General features: G+C 35.9%; 1 protein-coding gene across 1 annotated transcript in view; it reads right to left on the minus strand.

Annotated features, from left to right (window-relative positions):
• The window catches only part of Usp16-45 (ubiquitin specific protease 16/45), a 279,308-nt gene that overhangs the window by 217,391 nt on the left and 38,876 nt on the right, over positions 1-23,041 (minus strand). The window contains exon 4 of the mRNA XM_090402847.1: positions 17,902-18,092. Within this exon, the coding sequence (XP_090258973.1) occupies positions 17,902-18,092 (191 nt within the window). The remainder of the gene's footprint in view (positions 1-17,901; positions 18,093-23,041) is intronic.

Raw genomic sequence — 23,041 nt, forward strand, 5'->3', positions numbered from 1 at the left:
AGAACTCTCATATCTGTGGTCTATAGTTACTGATGAACTATTTTTATTTTTAAATCAACTTTCAGATTCATAAGTTAAAATTGGTCCTGTAAACTGAGTTGAGTGTTTTGGCTAATTTCAAATTAATTTATTCAACTTACTCTCCACCATACAGGCTTTTGCTTAGTCTGTAGACTATTTCTATATTTAACTTGCATCTTCACAAAAACTTATGCCTAAAAACCTGAAATATGTTACTTACTCTTATACATTGAGGATGCAGTTAATATTTTCCATGTTCCTACCTATTTTCATAGTTTTTTGTCTTTTTATTGCTGATTTTCATGCCAAACTGTTCTATAGTAGTTATTCAATTCAGAAGACTCCTGAAGACTGGAGCCTCCATAGATCAGTTAATAGCATTGCAGAAGCTGTTTGGTTTGAAAGATAACAGGTTTGCCCTATTTAGGATGTGAAGAACCTTTATAAGGGTTTTTCAACTGGAGGCAAGTTAGTTGTTCTCAGGATTTTCTCTTCCAAAAGCTGAAGTTTTTATCCCACAAAAGGGGATCAAAGCAGAAGAACAAGTGCAATTAAGAAACGAAAGATGCAGGCTTCATAGCCTTAGTTGCTTCAGCCATAATTCCAAATAACGACAACAACAATCTGAAGACTTATAGTGGATTTGTTTAAAAGTACATGATCTGAATATAATAAAGCAATTGATTAACATATTCAATTTTTAATATTCAGTTTAAAGCCACATTTCCTGCATAATGTGATCCATACAGATGATGAATAACAGTGGAGTGTATATCCATATCTAACACCTGATTTTACAAATTGTTTCACCTAAAATCAAATCAAATCTAATTTTTCATTAAACCTCTTCAATTCTAACTACTGCTCGCTATGACAAGGTGTCTAACTACTGCTTGCTATGACAAGGTGCCAAGAAAATGCTGTTCAAACAGCTTTTTCTTGGCACCTTGTCATATGCTTTTTCCAGATCTTCCAAACTTAAATATAGATCCTTGCTATATTTCATGATTTTTCAATATTTGCCTTAAGGTGAAAATTTTATCACACAACCCTATTTGGCTTGAATCCATCTTGTTCTTCCCCAAATTTCTCTTAGCCTTCTTTTCAAGTATGCTTGCATAAATCTTCACTTGAATTCTCAGTTGGAAAATTCATCTGTAAATCTGATATTCAGATTTATATTTATTTCATTTTTGTAGATGGGTGCTATGAGCGCTCTACATCCATCATCCAGAATTTTACCTTTGGACCATGCATCCCAATTATGCATTACAGCCACTGTGAAACCTTTACTCTACTATAATTCAACATTCTGGTCATATATCATCTATTCCAGGTGCCATTCCATATTTCTGATGGCTTTTCTACTTTATTTATTGATCCATACTCTTGGGTATATTTCCTGATAAATATTTTCTATCATTGTTTTGTCCCTACTTGTTTCATTTAACTATTTTTCAAATCACTCAAGGGTTCACTCTAGTCAGTATGGACATGGCAAACCCTTGGGTACTTGAAATGTACTCTTCAGTTACTTTTCCTGAAAAATATTTTCTATCGTTGTTCTGTCCCTACGTGTTTCATTTAATTATCTTTCAAATCACTCAAGGTTTCACGCTAGTGAGTATGGGCAAGGCAAACCCAAGGTACCGGATGCTGAACCACATCTTACTTAATGTAATATACATCTGCTTTATTATATGTAGACTGGTCCATCCACTTTTTCTTTCCTTCTGTTTTCTTGCTCCTCCCCCCCCCCCTATTAGAGTACTCAAGGGCTAGTGAATCTTTTCTATTTTGCTATTTTTTTTTTTTTTGCCTTATGCAGTAAAGAAGGTGTAACCCACCAGGGTTACAGGCGAATCTGCTTTAGCATCTATTCTCCAGTGGAGTGACTAAAAATGGCATCTGCACTCCAGAGGAGCAGCCACTTTCAAGCCTGACAGAAAGGTATAAAATGTATTTCCTAAGCAACCTGGTCACAGTGTGGAAGATTAGACCAAAAAAACCTAAAGACATGTTTCATGGCAAAGAGAAAAAAGAAAGGCCACACTATCCAAGGCTGAAAAAGGACATTTACCGATTTTGAAGAATCTCTCCCAGGTGAATGAAGATGTAAACTCAAGCTCTGAAGGGAGGTCTTCCTCTGATAAAAGAAAACCATCACGAAAACTTCTACTAAAACTATAACTAAATCTACGACTAAAATGTATACAATAAAAATTGCCTCATTGAATGTCCATACATTACTATCAGAGGATAGATTAGTAGAACAGAAGCCCTGGAAAAAATCAACTGGAACATCACTGGACTTTCAGAGGTGAGACGTGACACCAAAAAAATTATCGAAAGAGATAATGGCCTTCTATTTTACCATAATGAAGGTGAAAATGGACTTAGTGGAGTGAGTTTATTAATTAAGAGCAAATGGAAAACATACAGCAGAATTTAAAAACTATACAAATAGAATTGCCTCCATAAAGTTAGAATTAGGAAAAAACAAATCACTAACAATAATACAGGTTTATGCTCACACCACAAGCTATGATCAGGAAAAAATAGAGGAGTTCTATGATGAACTTGCACTAGCAATAACATCCCACAACTCCGAAGTCATCTTAATGGGAAACTTTAATGCCCAGGTAGGCACTAAACAACAAAAGGCAGAAGATTTACTTCTTGGAAACCGTGGCAGCCAGAAAAGGAATAACAGAGAAAGAAGACTTCTACAATTCGCCTTTAACCACTAGCTGAAAATTGGAAATTCCTTCTTTAGGAAAAGAGAAAAAAGAAGATGGACATAGATTTCACCAGACAGAAAAACAAGAAATGAAATAGACTATATATTATTAAAAGATTCACTTCATCTATATAACTTTGAAGTTCAACTTTAATTCAGATTATAGATTAATAAGAGGAACCTTCTGGTTCCAAAAAACCAAAAACAGGAATAATTGGCTCAGAAACAGACACCCAGGAGTTCAAGATCTACAAAGAAACTAGAAGAAATTTAAAAACAATTTAAGGCAAATATTAACAACTCCAAAATCAACCAGGCTAGACTAAATAATACTCAAGAGCTTGCAATAATATAGAGGAAGTAATGAAGTAAGCATACCAACCAATAAGTAGCAACAAGAGAAATAAAGAGTAAAAAATAACTGACAATGCCAAAAACTTAATAAAACAAAGAGAACTACTAAAGAAAAACGGTTCCAATCAATACAAAATAAAACAGAGTTAGTTGAACTAAACAAATTAGTCAAAAGAGAAATTAGAAAAGATCTAAGGAATTTCAAACATAAATAAAATCAAACAAATCCTAGAACAAGGCACATCTTTAAAACAACAAAAAATGGCAAATCCTGGATCCCTTCCTTAGTAGATGAATGTGGTCATAAAACAAATAACAGATCCAAAATTCTCAAAATAGCAACAAAATTCTACCAAGAATTATATTCAAGTAATCAAGCAAATAGTCTAACCAACAACCAAACAAATAGAACATGTGATGATCCTAGCTTGGAAATCACCGAAGAAGAAATAGAACAGGCAGTAAACAAATGAAAAATAGCAAAGCATGGGGGGGGGGGGGTCAAATTCCAGAATTCTTCAAAATAGGACTCAAGGAAGAACCATTACCAGAGCTTCTCAACCTATACAATGGCATCCTACATACAGAAACAGTACCGAGGCAGTGGTTAAACTCAGAAATAATACTCCTTCATAAGAAAGGTGATAGATCAAATATAAGTAACTACAGACCCATAGGTCTCATCTCATATAATTATAAAATATTTATTAGGATTATCCAAAATAGAATTACAAGCCAACTAACTAGATCACAACCAACCATATGAACAAACAGGATTTAGAAAACGTTTTACAACTACTGATCATCTATATACTATCAATCAAATTACTGAAAAATATAATTTTTGAATAACTGACTGGTTGGCTGAGTGGCCAGCGTATCTGCTCTCCAGCCAAAAGGCTACGGGTTCGAATCCCGCCATGGGCATAGATGCTTGCTATTATTGTCTGTGAAAATATTAGTGGTGGTGGTGAGCAGTAGATGCCGTTGGTGGAGATCATACAGTTCACTGTAGTTAGTGGATTGAGTGGTGGAGACAGAGAGCTGTAGAGTGCCCTGCCTTGATGAGTCTTTGGACTCCCTGGAGGTATCACTTAATAACAATAATATCAAGAATATAATAAGCCTCTATACATAGCATTCATAGACTTCCAGAAAGCATTTGATTCAATACAACACAAGCTGTTCCTGGAACTCCAAAATCAAGGTACAGAAAATAAATATATCATAATATTAAAAAATATTTATAATAGTAACACAGAAGAAATCAAACTTGAGACAACAGGACCATCTTTCAACCTGGGAAGAGGAGTTAAACAGGGAAACCCGATAATACCCAAGCTATTCACCTCATTGTTGGAAATGTTATTTTGAGAAATTAACTGGGATAATTATGGTTTAAATATCTTAGGCAAAATTGAAGCAATCTTAGATTTGCCAATGACATAGCACTCTTCTCCAAAAACAGCTCGGAATTGGAAACAATGATTAGAGATCTGAGTAATAAAAGTAAAGCATATGGATTAAACATAAACTACAACAAATCTAAACTAATGACTAACATTACAGAAATCCCAATAACTGTTGAAAGCAGAATAATAAGTTACAGAGAAGATTTTTAATATTTGGACCAGATAATATCATTTAAAAACAGGGTGGAAAAAGAAACAGATGCCAGAATCACTGATTCTTGGAGTAGCTATTGGAGTTTAAAAGAGTGGATGAAGGGAGACCTACCAATCAACCTATAATGCAAATTGCATAATGTGATTATACTACCCATTCTAACCTATGGATCACAAATATGGTCACAAACAACTAAACAAGTCACCAAGCTGAGAACATGCCAAAGAGCAATGGATAGAAGTATGTTGAACATCAAAAGGATAGAAAAAATAAGATCCTTAGAAATAAGATAGAAAACAAAAGTCACTGGTGTCATAAGAACAGCAAAATCCCTAAAATGGAAATTGGAAGGACACTTGATGAGAAAACAAGATGATACATGGAATAAACTCACCATTTACTGGATACCAAGAGAAAGAAAGAGAAGTAGAGATATACAGAAGACCAGAAGAAGAGATGAACTTATTCTAACAGCAGGACCAACCTGGTCGAGAACAGCCAAAATAGAGCAGGCAGTTTTCATGTCATTTTAGTCCAATATGATTCCTTTTAAAGTACTCTTTCCTTCATTTCTAAACTTTTTCAATAGCCTCCATTTGTATATTCTTCTCATAACTTTTGTTTAGATGTTTTATAACAAAACTGCTTTCTTACATTTTTTGCACATGCTGATTTACTTGCTAAGAACTTTTTGATCTGCTTTTTTCTTTTCCAGCACTGCCTCAAATTTTGGAGCCTATCATGAAGTTCATATTTTTCTATTTTTGAAAACAATGCCACCATATGCCTCCATGACTAAATTAAGCAATGTTTTTTCAGAATTTACCATTAAGTCTCCAAGGTTTGGTTCTTGTCAGATTCTTTCATTTTTTTCTTGAATAACATTCATATATATTTGAATCTATAGTTCACCTCTGAAAGCCGCTATGATTGATTCTTTTTAAAATACCACATATATCTTTTTGCTTCAATATGATATTCCTTTTTATCCTGCTCAAAAATAAAAGGTGATCATTTCCAATTTCAAATCTCTGTATACTCCTGTATTCTGAACTAACACGAAGACATCAAATAATAAAGTCCAGATATTTACCATTAATATTTACTTTGAATTTTTCTCAAATGTTTCCAAAACATTTTTATATATTTGGTATTCATTTCCTAATCTGCTATTTAGATTCTCCAACAAGGACCAACTTTTCCTTTTATTTCATGCCAGTTGCCTTCTCTAATGACTCGAAAAAATCCATCATTTATTTTTAATAGAATCTTCTTTCAGATGATATACCCAAATAAGTCTTAATATCCAATTCATCATTTAGATCTTTGGCCACATCACCCTGCTTGAAACCCTCTTCGTCTGATTCCCTGATGAGTACAGTAGGTTCTTGTTTATATGGGTGATGCCAAGTTGGCCATTTCATTATGTTCTAACAAGATTTTCGTTTAAGTCAATATATTGATTCTCGTAGACAGGCTTATATGTTGGTTATGCATTATTAAAACACTTAAGGAATTGAACAACGTAGTTAAGGATATAAATTAAATTATACTTTAATAAATACTTCCCGATATTTCGGCAACGTCACGTTCCATCTTCTAAAGGAACTTACAAACAAGCACATGCACGTAGGCACTACAACACAGTAATTGGGAATGAAGCTATTCTTCTCCTAAAAGTCCTGATGGTGCCCTCTAGCAGGCTAAGTAGGTGTTCTTGGCCGTTGGGCTGAAGGTCTGCTGATGTAAGCCTCCCAAATTTGGGGCAGTCGCATACAACCAAATTTGTTGAGGTTTGGAGAATTTCTTAGAGCTGAGGCTGATTCCATAAATAGTCTTTCGAATTTGTATTTGCTACGGTGTATTACTATAGCTTTCTTCCACCGTATTCTGTGGCACGTATCCAGAGCATGGTCTGCAAGACCAGAATGGCTGTACTTGTGAAAACGGATGTGGTCCTTGTGTTCAGAAATTCTGATATTCGCTGTCCTGCCTGTTTGGCCAAAGTAAGATAGTTTACAACTGCAAGGGACCTGGTATACACCAGGTAGGTCTAGGGGAAGTGGTTAGTCTTTAGTGGAGCGGATAAGGGATGCCAATTTTTCTGTAAGGTCTGTAACAGGAGGTCAGGTCATTTTTTTTTAGGATTTTTTCCGAGGTGCCTCGGATGTAGGGAATGGTGATGATTTAGATGGTGATGGATTTTGCCTGTCACCCTTTTTAGGGGTAGCCATTGGCTGAGAAAGTGTTGAGGATGTGATTTAGTTCAGTGTTTTGGGCCAAATCACACATCCTCAACACTTTCTCAGCCAATGGCTACCCCCCCCCCCAAAAAAAAAAAATCCAAAAAATATTAGAACCTACAAACCACAGACCCCCTCCCCCTCCACAACAAGGATACCTGACCTCCTGTTACAGACCTTACAGAATATTGGCATCCCTTATCCGCTCCACTAAAGACCAACCACTTCCCCTAGCCCTACCTGGTGTATACCAGGTCCCTTGCAGGACAGCGAATATCAGAATTTCTGAACACAAGGACCATATCCATTTTCACAAGTACAGCCATTCTGGTCTTGCAGACCATGCTCTGAATACACACCACAGAATACTTAGGAGTTGAGAGTTGATGGTTTTCTCCATTACTTTAGATAGGACTGAAGTGAGTGAGATAGGGCAGTAATTAGAAGGCAGTGATTTGTCACCCTTTTTAGGAATGGGTTGAATATAGGCCAGTTTCCAGGCTTTGGGATATATACCAGTGGAGTAGGAGTGTGTACAGGTAGCATAGGATAGGAGTCAGTTCTGATGCACAGACCTTCACGATTATTGGGGGAATGCCATCAGGGCCAGGAGACTTTTTTGTGTCTAATTTAGACAACAGATTTCTGATATCTTTTTGGCAAAGGGATACTGGGGGCATTGTATGTTGGGCAGTTGGAATGACTGGAGGGCATTTGCCATTGTCAGTTATGTGTGTGTGCATTGGAGACGAAGTGTGATGCCAGGAGGTTAGCTTTTTCTATGGGTGATGTGCAATTGAGCCATCTGGGTGTGACAGAGGTGGGAATAGTGTAGGGCAAAAGTTAAGGCTAACTGCCTTGGCAAGAGACTAAAAGGCATGGCTGCCATTTGGACAGGCTGCAAGCTTTCCGCTTTTTGCCTGTTCAAATTCTGTTTTGGAAGTATTGATAATTTTCTTGCATCTGTTTCGGGCTTCAGTATAGGCACTGAATGAGGATGGAGTTCTTGATTTGAGCCAGTTGTGGTATGCCTGATTTTTCATTTGTACAGCCTTGGCACATTTTTTGGAGAACCAGGGTTTAGTTAGGGGACAGCAGATCTGAGTAGTGTGGGGAATATATGTTTTCATGCCAGTGAGTATTACTTTGGTGACACGTTTGGTGCATATGTTTGGACTGGAAGACCGGAAACAATAGTCTAACCATGGGAATGAAGCATAGTAGTCTTGGAGGCTGTCCCATTTGGCACTGTTATAGTGCCAAACTACTCTTGTGTGGGAGTGACTGTGTAAGCATTGTTGCAAGGGGGTTGGAGATGAGCACCAGGAGCTCACTACATTCACTGCATATTTGGAGGGATCGTTAGTAAGGAAGAGATCTAGGGTACTTGGGAAGTGGTTTGGGCTATCTGGTATTCTGGTCGGTTTTTGAACAATTTGTGTAAGGTCATTAGTGACTGCAAATGTTTCAGCATCTGCCTGCAGGATCTGTATAACTGGAAGAGGAAAGCCAATTGTTGTAATGGACGTTGAAATCACCCAGGAGGATGATTTCACTGTTAGGAGAGTGGGACTGGAGAAAATCAACTTTTAAGGAGAGGAAATGAAAGAGCTCAGAGTGATTGGTAGTATTAGGAGAGCAATAGAGACAGCAGATGAATTTGACTGAGTGGGGTAGGGATATCTTCAGCCAAAGAAGGTCGAAGTTGGGTGATTCTAAGTTAGTTGCTCTCTGGCAGGGTATGTCAGAGCGGAAATATGCACAGACACCACCCTTGGGTAGAAAGGAGTTAAATAGTGTATAGTTAGGAAGGTTGAGATGAATAGTGCTGGGGGGTAAGGTGAGATTTGAGTTTCTGTTAAAAAGAGTAGGGGTTTAGTGGACTGCAGATGGTAGCGGATGCTATTTAGGCTGGAGCTGAGGACACGGATGTTGGATATGCAAGATTCTGTGAGGTATGGATTTTACCCCAAGGGGCTTGCATGTTTCCTATGCAGTGCCTGCATACTGGTGTCCTTGGTGCATCACTTGGTTTTTGTACTAGTTTGGTTTATTTGTAGTCTATCATCCAACTGTTGTCTCCATTTTGGCCTTTTTCTTCTAGTTGTCTTCGGAGTTGGCGTCTTTGTTCTCTCTGGACAAAGTTTAAATTGGGTCGAGCACATGTGTGCGACTGGAGACAAGTGTCCTTTAGCTTGTTGTTTATCGCTGTTATAAATTTGGATGTGTTTACTGGTGAGTCGCAGGTCATTTTCACGAGACGTGGAAAGTTTGTTCCATCCTTTCTTTTGTTTATGGGTCCAATACGATGCCATTTGACGATATTTCTGGGATCGAAATTGCATTTCCTACTAGTTTGCCGACATCTTCTTTTAAGGATTTACCGTTTTCCATTGAAAAGTTCAGGATAAAGATGTTGAGTTTCCTATTTTCGGCCTCAAGCGACTCATGTACTGATGATGCGATTAATTTGAAAAGTTTGTTGGCAGGCACGGGCACACTCGCGATCAGGCACTGATCATCAAGCGTCTCGAGCTTAGTTTCCAACTTTCCGATTTTGGAGGAGAAAGTATCGATCATAGTATTAAGTTGTTGCTTGAGGTTTTCAACTCTTTTGCCTAAGTTTAGTATCTGTTTTACGGAAGGGAGGCACATCGTACAGAAGTAGGGCTGGTCAAGATCGGTAAAAAGCTTGTGCGTAGATTCATTTATTTTCGTGCAGGAAATATGTAGCCAGTTGCAACAGAAATCGCACAATATACCTTTTTTCCTTTCTTTGACTTTGGTTTCACAGCTGCGGCACTTCGTAATGTCATTCGGTTTGCTGGTGATTGGCGATGCTACGCTGACAGGGCTCGAGGTGATCTTCCGTTGTTGGCCTTTATTGCCGCTATCTTTACTTCGCACGGTAGGCATAGCACTTTCACGTGGCTGTTTTTTTTAGTTGTAAAACATTACTTATTCACAGGTGCCACCACAAATATCTTCATACTTGGGCATTTCTGGATGAATATGATCTATTCCAGCTGCCTTTCCACATTTCAGGCTTTTGATGGCTTTTTCTACTTCAAGTAGTGTGCTTCCAAATTCCCAACATTTTGGAGCCTTCGGGAATCAAGAACGGGAAATCGTATTTCCCGAGAATTCCCGAAATAATCTTTTTTATTTAATTTTCGTTGATCATCTGTAATAATGACTATAACAATATATGTTAATAAACAGAATGGCCGTAGAGAAGGTGGGGCAACCGGGGTTCGTGGCCCCTGGCGCAGTCTTTCAGAGGTTCCGAGACACTCCTATATGTAAAAGGTTGAAGCAAAAAATGAGTAAATGAAATTTCCTAAATGGAGGTCGACTGGAATTTCATGACTAGTGCATCTCTTGCCCTGAGTGCTAAACAGGGGTCACTACGGTATCATTTTGGCTAGGTTTCTATTTCAGGTTTTCTCAAAATATAAACAATGTAATTAATGCAAACTTTATTTAACCAAACCTTATAGTATACAGTGAGTTTTCACATATATCACACAATGTATTAACATTCCCAATCTCATTTAAATATTTTATTTATTAAATTAACCATTAATAGAAAACAAATGCAAATATTATTAGTTTGAAAATTAAAAAATACTTCAAATGGTTTTTGTCACTTTTAAAATGCAACTTTAAGAAACATAGAGTATTAATTGCTCGATCAGACAATCGTGATCTTCACTTTGTAACAAATATACTTGATGTGGAAAAATTTCTTTCATTTTCTGTAGACATTGGTCAAATTGTTAACAGTGCGTCTAAAAGCATCTTCAAGTTGGGAGTGAGAGAATGCTTTGCTTCATATAAGCTCATTTCCTTGTATCATTTCCTGATAATTTTCCTGAATTTTTCCATAACAGCTGCACCGTCACTTGTAATTGCAACCGCATCACTTTCAAGTTTTAACTGAAAGTTTTCTAATCTTTCCTGAAGCAAGGATAACACTTTTTCCGCAGGACAGTTCTCATATATTCTTATTAAACCAAGGTTCATAGAGGTCTCATTGCAGTATAAGAACATTCATGTATCTGATATTCTTGCAACTGGTCCACTCATCGATTGAAATAGACAGTTTTTTATTATTACATTTGAATACTTCCCATTTCTGGATGTACAGTTGTTTCACTTTACTATAATAATTATGTATTAGTGTCGTAACTGAAGATGGACTTCTTGGCAACTGCATTCCTTTGCTTGTGAAACTTTCTGTAATAAACTCACTTTTTTGTGATGGTGTTGATTGATATCTCCCATCCAAGGATGCTAATTTGTTTACGGTTTCTTCTAAATCCAGTCCCTTGACATAATGCTAAATTGTTGTTTGTCTCTTAGAAGATGAAAGCATACTAGGTGCCTATGTAGACCGCTGGTTGATGATGCATTGCAAAGTTTTGGAGCATATCTGGCAACGAGCTGATTCGTTATCTTTATCTTTTCTAAAATATTCCCAACATTCTACTCTTTACTCATTGTGATGACAATCTATAAAAAAAAATTAAAATATGATTTATGATTTAATAAATCATAAAAGGATTCAGGAACGGGAAAATGAAAAACATTCCCGGGAATACCTTCCCGCCCAAAAACCTTAACTTCAAGTATGGATATATATTCCTGATTGCATACCTACTGTGTTTTTTACCGCTGTGCTGTCATCACCGCTTGTTTGATTTAGCAATTTTTCAAAGTAATTACTCCATACTTCAAGGATATCTTTTTCTCTCGTTTTCATGTCACCTTTATCATCTTTAACTCCTTTTACAGCACACTTTCCTCCATTTCTAAGCTTCTTCAACAACTTCCAGAATATTTTGCCACCTTCTTGATATTTATTTTCTATGTTCTTGCCAAAGTCCTCCCATGACTTTTGTTTAGCTAGTTTTACACAGTATTTCGCTTTCTTACATTTGTCTCTGTATTTTCTAAGAGCACAAGTTGACTTATTTGCCAGGAACTTTTGATATGCTTTCTTCTTTTCCTTCAATGCCTCTTTAACTTCCTGTGTCCATCATGGAGTTCTGATTTTTCTATCCTTGCAGACAACCTCACCACATGCTTCTCTGGCTGAATCAATCAATGTTTTCTTCAGGGTTGCTACTGAATCTCCAAGGTTTGGTTCCTATTCTCAAACTCTTTCATTTTTTCTTCAATAATCTGTGTATTTTAGTCTACAGGTCACATCTGAGAGCTGCTCAACTTTTATTCACTTTAAGAAATTCAATTTTATCCTCCTCAAGACTAAACGGTGATCACTTCCAATTTCAAATCCTCTGTACACTCTAGTGCAGCACTTCCCAAACTGTGGGCTGCAGCCCCCCATGGGGGTCATGAAATAATGAAAACAAATTTAAAATGTTTTAAGACTAAGTAGATTTTTTAATCTTAAAAGAAATGTATTTCATTTTCATTATTTATTATTTCTTTTTTATTATTTTTTATATTTTAATGGAACAAACCACACATTGGTGTTGGTTCACAAATTTTGCTTCCTGTGTATTTGGGTGCTTAATGAATATTAGCAAATATATGCTTATTTATATAAGTTTCATTTCAAAAGGTATTGATAAGAAGCACAAGAAGTTTACAAATGCAAAATCTTGAATATAAATACAATAAATATTATAATAATATATGTCTGTATTACGATGTTTTTTTTTCGATGGGGAATGTGAAATATTTTAATTTTTCCATAGGGGGCCTTTACATCCATAAGTTTGGGAAGCACTGCTCTAGTGTCCTGCATCAGGGAGAAAACATCATTATCAACATAACATACTCAATGAGACTTTTCTTATTCCTTGCCTTTTCTCTCTGTGTGAATTTGTACACATTTTTATGTTGGAACATTGTGTTAGTAATAACCAGTCCATGTCCTAAGCATAAATCCAATAAGTATTTGCCATTATTATTAGCTTTGCTCTTTTCTCCAAATTTTCCCAAAATATTTTTGTATGTCTCACAATCATTTCCTACTCTGCTATTTAGATCCCCAACAAAGACCAACTTTTCCTTTTTCATTGTGTCAGTTGCTTTCTCTAAAGCATCAAAAAATTCCCCCATTTCTACCTTAGTAGAACCTTTTGTGGGATCATAGGCACAAATAAGTCTTAATGTCCAGTTCCCCATTCTGATATTTGCCCACATCACTCTACTTGATACTGCCAGCCATTCAAGATTAGCCTCGTATTTAGTGCTGAATACTATGGGCACTCCTTCTTTTCCTTGACTGACATTGCCTGAATACTATATTTTGTATTTATTGCTCAAAAAGATCTCATCAGTTTTTGTTTTTTAGTTTTTTATCCAATTCCTCAGCTGGCTCTGTTTCTTTGCCATTTCAGGCTTCTTATTGCCTGAGCGAGTACAAAGGACAACAAATCAGAATGGGATAGTTAGTATAAGGCATCAAAGTAGGGATGGGACTGGGCTTCTGCAATTCATGTACACTAATGCTAAGCGTATTAGGAACAAGAAGGAAGAGTTTTTGGCCTTGGTTGGCATTTCCAGGCCACAGGTTGTTGGTATTAGTGAAACACAGCTGACAGAAGATGATAAAGCTAGTGGGATTGAATGCGGCAGGTATAGCGTGTTCAGGAGTGACAGGGAGAATAAAAAGGGGGAAGAGTGTTATTGATGATAGCTGATGAGTTGCAGCCAAGGAGTATTGAAGTTGAACTGCAGGATAGAGAAAAGAGCACATTTGAGGCTGTTTGGTGTGAGATAGAATCTAGCAGAACAAAATATACAATTGGGTACTGCTATAGACCAGGTGATGGAATAGATGGTGGGGATAGTATGCATAGGCAAATAGAAGAAATGAGTGGAAGGAGGATAATTATTATGGGTGATTTCAATTATGGTAACATTGACTGGAAAGAGGAGAGGGCACATGGGAGGAAGGAATTGGATTTTATGCAGTTATTAAGGGACAACTATCTGCGACAGCATGTAGTGGAAAATACCAGGGGGCAGAGAGTGCTTGACCTAGTAATTGCAACTGAGAATGTGGCTGTAACAAACATGACCATGTTGCAACCAATTGGTGAGAGTGACCATAAGGTCATGACTTGGGAGGTGGCTAAAGGAGTGGAATTTACAATTAAGACAGGGTACATGTGGAATTACTGGGCTGGTAAGTATGACAAGCTTAGGAGTGTACGCATGTAAAACTGCAAGGGCTGGATGTTGATAGTGCATGGGAGGTGGTTAAGAAGTGTTTGCAGGAGGTAATGGTTGACTGTGTTGGATCCTACTTCGTCTCAATCTATACTTTGGATCCGACATGTTAGTCACTATGATGTTCTTAAACAAAATAATAAGTTGCTAGTTGGTTTCTAATTCAAATATAGAGAAAATTTATATTTAAAGACTGTGCCACTCTATATCTGAATTAGTTTAAGAATTGAAGAAAAATCAACCTTCAACTATTTCTCCTTAAAATATATACTGGCCGAGTATATTTGACTTACTTAATTTACCCGCTTTGGTTCGAATATTTTATGAATGGTGCAGTAAAAGAGATTCAGGCAAAATACAACTTTAGATAAACAAAAACAAACATTTCATTTAGATTCACAAATTTTACACTTAAATTCAAATCAGTAATTAAGATATCACAAACATTTTAACTCCTCAGGTAAATTCAATCATTCAACTCATACAATGGTTAATCTGTTATCTCTATAATACAGTCTTCTCACAGTTCCTTAAGTTCCAAATACAACAAAAACTGCAGTAATACCACTTCACAAACAAACACTTTTAAATTTACACTTTAGCTAACTTCCTCAATAGTTACTGTTAGTATAAGGAAATTCTAGGATGAAACTCTCACACTTCTCTGTATAGGAATATTAATGGTTGGAATAATCTTACCAATAATCTTTTTTCTTCACATACTTATACGTAAACACTTTTTATAACTGTAAACATTTAAACAGTATACGGTACTCATTAAAATGATTCTTCTAAGCAATAACTGAATTAATCATCGGTCACAATACACATAAACAAACGTTGTTGCATAAAGTACCTACTGATAACTCATGAAATAAGGCAACATACAATAATTCCTTAACTTGAGGTTTTATATGCACAGTTGTTCACTCTTCCGGCATTCAATTAATTCTTTAGACACTACAATTCTAAACACAGCTAACGGTAAACTTCAATTTTACAGCCTCTACTATTCTCTAGTTACTCGATGCTTTATTTCAAGATTCTGTGTGTCCTTGACAGGTCAGCCCTGAAATTATATCTCAATTCAAATATCGCTAGTCTAATTAATAGTCTCTCAGCTGTTTTCCGTAGCTATAATTGTTATTCTACAACTTATTAGCTAACTGCTTCTTGACTAGTAGACTTTATTAGCTGCTTGAGTGACTTGCCTACTCGCTATTATCGCACTGTGATTCCCGAATGCTCCGATTCCAACCTAATGCTACTCCTCTCCTTTCTCTCTCTTTTAATAATTTCAGCGTTCTTCGCTTATATATCCATTCTTCCCGCCTAAATTATTCTTGTGATTTCTTTCTAAAACTCTTTTCAATAAACCTTCTCCTCACGTGGTGTTCCAAAAACGTGCTCGCTCACTTACATACGTCTCCATGACAACCAAACAAAATATAATAAAATTGAGGTATTGGAGAAAATAGTCAACAGGAAAATACAACATTGGATAGATGAAAATGGGATACTGTATCGGGAACAGCATGGTTTTGTGAAAGGTAGGTCATGCCTCAGTAACTTGCTCACGTATTATAACACAGTGATGGCTGAACTGGATAAAGATAATGGGTTTACAGTGATTCTACTGGAACTTGCTAAGGCCTTTGACAGGATACCACATGGAATTCTAATCAGTAAATTGGTGAATGCTGTGACAGTGAATGAGTTTAAGGCAAGGTATGATAGATATTGTATGAATGTCAAATAGTTGTGATGAATATGGTTTGGGGCCTCCCTCGATGAGTCTAAGGACTCTCTGGAGTTGCCCATAATAATAATACTGATCTTGAACTCTGGTAATGTTGAGTTGGAATAGCATAGGATGTCTGTTCATGTCAACCTGAAGAGATACTCTATATCAGATATGTCCCTTATTACTTGATCCCAAATTAGCATAATCAGCACACAACTGAATATCTCCCCTACATTCCATCTCCAATAAGTGACAATGGCCAAGTACAGAATCCTGTGATACACTACTGGTCATATGCCTTCTCTCAGACTCATCACCCATTATATAATTTTCTGATACATGTCAGTCAGCCACTCTCCAATCCACGTCACAAGTTTATTTTGTATAAGAATATCATAATGAATATTAATAAAATTCACTGATTGAATTTTATTAAATATTCATTATGATATTCTTATACAAAATAAAAGAGTTTTAAAAGAGTTTATAATTTGAACTGAAGCCTTCTTTTATTAATTTCACTTTTTTTTCCATTTTGGTTTAAATTTTCTGAAAGATTTAAAATCAACCTACTGCCAAAGTGAAAGAATTTCTTAATGTCATATTTCTTGGACTAAAATATGTAATATGCAACAATGAAACAAATATCTTAAAATCTACATCATGAAATGTATAACATATATTTCAGGTTAAGTCACTGCATTGTGGTAACAGTTCTCTTCTTGCAGTACATGTATACAATGAGATGGAAAACTGGATGTTAAACAGAAATAGGCTGTTCCACATAATGGAAAGAAAAAATCAATAGATCAAATTTCTCAAATGCAGTCCAAAATTAAATTTTACAGCTAAATTTTAATAAAAGATCTATGATGTGAATTATCAAAATTCTTCAGTCAGAGCTAGAGTGATAATAAAGTATGTCCTACCAAAATGCGCTGAAAATTAAAAGCAACCTAACCAACTTGAAAAAAGAATCCCTTTTTGAAAATTTTTCTTAAAGAGAAAATAAAATGTCTCACTCTTTATAAAGTTTTTCAATACTACCACAGTCCCAGAACAAGGACAAGACTAGCTGCACTACTAAAGCCTACTCTTGCTCAAGCTCTAGAAGCAATGTTTTAATCAAATTCAATCTGCAATCTTAAATTGAAAGGTTTTCAAAACCATTTCTATCCTAGATAACTGAAAAAGAGATAAACTCTATCAGACAGAAAGCTCATGATGAGTCTTCATAATGTAAAGGTATGTATCTATAGAACTATCCAAAGAAAGCTCAGAATGAATTCAGAATTTTAATAACTTTTTTTTTTTCTGAAAACCAATATAAACAAGATGTTAACCTTGATATTTTAATATTAATATAAAAATCCCTATACAGAGAAATTGCAATATTCAATAAAAATAAAGTAAAATTAATCAGTAAAACATAATATGGATTTAACTTACATAAATATTTTATTAGCATAAAATTTTCATCCTAGTATCAAGGGCATCTTCAGTATAACTTTCAAATTAAACAAGAATGGAAACCAGCAGATTCAATGATGAAAATGCACAAAATGTAGTTACACAATGCAGAGCATCATGGTCAAAATACATTAAGGTTTTAGTAAAAATAACTTTAACAAGAGATTTAAAAAATGTAATAATAATAATTAATTAAAAATGAAATTAATTCTGAAATTTGTGAAGAAAGAACTATTTCCCATAAGATATATAATTTAAGTCTATCACTTCTATTTAAATTCACCAAATGTAACAAGTTTAATTACAAATAGTTTCTACTGGTTTCTGTTCTTGTTGTTTAATCTGAAAATTATACTGAAGATGCCCTTGATACTAGGGCAAAAATTTTATCCAATAAAATACTTATGTAAGTTAAATCCACATTATATTTTATTAATTATCATGTCCTATGTTCCAATTTGTCAAGTTAATGAATGTTGGAAATATATACTTACCATGAACACCATGTAGATATATTTACAACAACAGCATGGCAATCAGATCTAGGTACCTTATTATGCTGATATGCATGTCCTGTCCATGTTACATTATCACAACCCTGGTGACCACATTGAAGACACATCCATAAGTCAGTATCCTCACCTGCTTTTTCTGAATTTTTATTTATAACAGAGCTTTTGCATACCTAAACAAAACAGAGAAATGGTTCAATACATTAACAGTAAGGTTACAAGACATAGACTTGATCAATTCCAGAGATAGGGTAGGGGATATAATGTTAGGAATAACCATATATTAGAGTGAAAGGAAAGAAATAAGCAATTATTTTGATAGCAAATACAGAACAGTTTAATGAGATCTATGATGGAAAATTAAATACAAGAATGAAGGATCAGTTAACAGCCTAAATGAAAGATGTGCAAAGTAATAGTTAGAAGTCTGGCTGGGATAAATAAACTCTCAGGCAGATGGATGTCATATAACTTACAGGATGAAATATCTCAGAAACTCAGATTTTTCATCCTGTAAAACATAAAATGGCCTGAGAATACATGAGTTGATACACACAGCAGATATGTAAATACAATTAACTGCCTCATTATAGCAGTAATTGGGTTTCTAAGAAGCCAAGCTTTTAGCCATTACAGGCTAATGAGCCTAACATTTAAGAGGATGAAATATTTAATTTGAAATCATGTTAGGCTCAATGATTGGTCAGAGTCAAATGACACCTTCTTAGAAACCTGATAAATGCTTATCTGATAGGGCAGTTGTTCCTATCTGCATTGTCTACAAATTAAAATGTGGCAAATTTTCATTATCATTATTGTCAAATTCCTAATTTGTACCATTCAAGAAGGGGGGGATGAAGAGAATAGTATAATAGTACATGAAAAGTTTACATTATACAATTTTCCTTCGAATTCAGGACTAATACTGTTAGATTCTATGTTTCGGTGTTCTAAGGTATCTCTAACTACATCAGTCCACCTAGATCTCGACTGATCTTCCTCTGGATTTTTATCCAGGCATCTGGAATCAAAATCTAGGATCAAACACTTGTTTTTCTAACCTTTCCTTTCCCATTCTGTTTAAGTTTTGTCACTTATCAGATCTTCTATACACCTGAGGTTAGCTCTGCTCATGCATTCCTGAATAACAATGTCAAATTCCTTCCTAATATCTTCATTTTTAATATGATTCTGTCATTGTTGCCATCTGCTCAACTCTCCTAATTTTTCTCTCATATCTGTGGTCTCAGTCCTAGATCTGCTATTGTACTTCTAACTCCAAGATTAATAAGTTAATATTGGAATGAACCCATTTTTCTTTTATCCTATATAAATTTATTCAATTGACACTCTACCTTACCAAACCAACTTTACTAATTATGTTGTCTATTTCCATATTCAATTAAAAATTATGTCTAAATAGCTGAAATGTGTTACTTGTTCTATCGGTTCCTTATTCATGACAAATAATGTTTATAAATGTTTCTGTCTTTTAAAATAGTCTATCTTTTTACTACTGATTTTCATATCAAATTTGTTAGAGCATTCAATTCAGTTAGGGAACTGAGAAGACGAGATTAATATCTCCAAATATGATATCAAGTTTAATGCTACTTTCATTAATAATGTGACCCAAATAGTTGATGAATAACAGTGAAGATAATGTGTATCCTTGTCTAGCACCTGACTTTACATCAGACTACTTTCCTGTACCTCCTTCATTTCTAACTACTGACTTACTAAAATATAATATGTACTGCTCAATATAATGATCTGCTTAAGTCAGAGAATTGCAGCATTTTGAATGGTACCTTGCCATATGTTGTCACAATATCTTTATCTTCAGTTTTCATGTCACCTTTATCACTTCTGGTTCCTTTTTACTTTTTTCAAAAAATTAGCTTCCAGATAATTTTGAAACCTTCTTGATAAATATCTTTTATACTTTTACCAGTCTTCCCAGGCATGGGAAGACTGGTAAAAGCATACAAGAATAAACAGACAGAGCTAATTTTAAGTGGTATGGTCACTTAATCATAATGGGTGTGGGAAGGTTAGCTAAACAGGTGTTTGATGCCAGTTAAAAAAAAATGTTTGATTGCAAATTAAAAAAAAAAAAAAAAAAAAAAAAAAAACACTAAGTGCTGTGATGAAAATTAAAAGGACAAAATATAAGATATGATAATTCTGGGTTTCTGATAAACAACTGATTAATTTGAAAGAAAACTGCTGATAAGAAGATATTAACAATGTAAAGTTAATTGTATAAAAGTACTTTTTCACCTCTCAAGAGTGCCAATCAAGAAATGATGATAATTTCAAAACTAAAAGCTGCTTGACTTTAATTCATTTAAAAACTTTTGTACATATTTTTATTTTTTTAATGTGATAATCATTTCATTTTTATCCTAATATCTTGATATTTTTGTTATGTTCTGTTTTGCTGCTATTGGGCACAAATTAACACAAACCATGCTCAGTAAAAAATAAATACACAGCAAGAAAGAATTTTGACTTACCACTGTTAATTTCAATTTTTCACATCTACGTCCCTTTACAGCAAAGTGATAACATGCTAGCTCTCACTGTTCCCCAACAGAACATAGCTTTTCTTTATTTACTTTTTTTTTTAAATGGAAGGCACTTGTTTTCTTTTCTGTATGCAATTTCAATTTCTCATTTACATGAATAATTCATATTCATGTAAATTAAACATAAATTAAATAATTTCTGTTTAATTTATTTATATTACAGTACAAAGGTATATACACTGAGTTAGCTTTGCATTAGGAACACCCACCTAATAATGCATTTGTATACCTCTCTGTGCAATCATGGCTCACAGACACCTAGGAACAGATTGTGCAAGGTGTTAAACTAACTCCATGAGTAACTTGATCCATGTCTGCTGCAGCAACGCCATCAGTTCACACTCATTCTACAGAGGAGGAGCAGCAGTTTTCACACCCCATTCTACCATATCCCCCACACACACGTTCAACTGAGTTACAGTCAGGAAAGTTTGGAGGACCAAGGCAATGTGGCAAATTCATTGTCATTTTCCTCCAACCACTCAGTGGTTGTATGAACCTGATGACACGATGCGTTGTCCTGTTGAAAGTTGGCACTGTGGTAGACCCCCCCCCCCACTGCAGACATGGATGGAGATGGTCGACTAAGAGGATAGCACTGCTTTTGGGATGATAACCAACAGACTTAGGGCGTGCCAGGAAAAAAGCTCCTTAGACCATAACACCATCTCCACCAACTTAGTCAAACCAAACTGTAGAACCAGGGGATGAGGCTTCATACTGTTTATGCCAAATGTGAACCCTGCCATCAGCATGGTGAAGCAGGACTCATCACTCCAGGTGACCTTCTTCCATCTGTTGATGGAAGAAGATCACTGCCAACATTTCTTGACCCATGCAAGGTGTTCTTTGCGATACCTGGCAGTCATCATGAGTTACCCTTCTTGATCTTCAGCTGTGGAACCCCAAGTGAAGCAAGGTACACCACCGTATGGTGCATGTGGAAATGAGTTGAACTGCTCCACTGTTGTACTAGTAGGTGAGCGGTGTGACTGTTGCACGTCACTACTGAGACACCAGTCATGACACTCGATGCTCACCTCTAGGATCAAACAGGCATGGCTGACCAATGTGAGCCCTTCTACTGGATGTCTGTTCATGGTTAATCCAGTCCTGGTACGTCCTTGATACAGTAGTATGGAAACAACAAGTGCAGCCGTTTCCGAAATACTGGCACCTGCCCTCCAAGCCCCAACAATCTGCCTGCGATTCAAATTGGCTTACATCACCATGTTTCCCTATTATTGACAAATGTTTACTGATTACATACAGAGGATAGGTGTGCCCATTTATAGTAGCTGTACGTGATGTTGATATCACGTGGTACTTCATTATTGCGCTGAACATGTAAATCGGGGGGGATGTTTCTAATTATTATTATTACAGGCTGCTAAATGGAGTCCTTGGATTCTTCAAAGGAGGCCCTAATCATCATGTCAGGAACTATCCAACATTTGCACAGTATCTGTCATACTTTGATTTGAGATCATTCACAGTCATGGCACCGACAACAGACTCTGGCAACCTATTCTACCCATTCACTATTCTCCAAGCAAAAAACTCAGTGTTAACACCTGCTAACTACACTCTTACTCAGCTACCATGGATGCCCCACCCCCTAGTTCTCCCACCACCACCACCAGACCCGTTCTGAAAAATTTCCTCTGAATTAATCTTGTAAAAACCATTCAGTAATTTGTATGTCTCCATCATATCACCCCTTTTCCACCTGTCAACCAGTTTCTTTAACCCACAAATCTTCAAACCTGTTCTTGTAAGGTTCATTCCATAGACCTGCTACCATCTTGGTCACTTGCCTCTGGATCATCTCCTCCTCACTGTCAAGAAACTCTGGTGCCCAGATCTGTAGTCAAGATGGATCATATCAAGGCTCGATAGAGAGGAACAACAACCTGATTGTCTCTCTTCTAGTCAAAGTATTCTTCAGTAAACAAGTAATCTGATGAGCTGCTTTAGCCACTTTTGCTATATGTCCTCTAAACTTTAACTCTCTATCCACTAACACTCCCAAGTCTCTTGCTTCATCGATTTCCTGGAGTACAGTTCCACTGTGTGGTATACAGCTGGTAATCTTTTCACCCCAAAATGCACAACTTTACACTTTGCCACATTAACCTGACATTCATTCTCCTTTGCCCAGTCTGCAAATTTATCTAAATCGTCACTACAAAATTTTTACATCATCTGTATTAACTATTGCTCTACCCAACTTGCACCATTCGTAAACAACTGAACAGTTCTTCTCAAGATCCTTTCCTATATCGTTAATGTACAAATTAAACAGTAGCAGTCCAAGAACAGTGCCCTGCACTGCAGCACACCACTAGTGACAGGCCTTCTTTTGGACTCTACTCCTGAATAAACTACTCTCTGATATCTCTACATCAACCACCCTCCTATCCACCTCACCAACCCTATATATTTACCCCATGTGCTATAGTTTACTGATTACAATTCCATGTGGTATCCTGTCAAAGGCTTTTGCACAGTCCAGCAGTATCACTGTAAAC

The sequence above is a fragment of the Typopeltis vanoorti genome, chromosome 13, assembly GCF_054136105.1.
Source record: "Typopeltis vanoorti isolate ZY-2024b chromosome 13, IOZ_Tvanoo_1.0, whole genome shotgun sequence".
In the NCBI taxonomy this organism is placed as follows: Eukaryota; Metazoa; Arthropoda; class Arachnida; order Uropygi; family Thelyphonidae; genus Typopeltis; species Typopeltis vanoorti.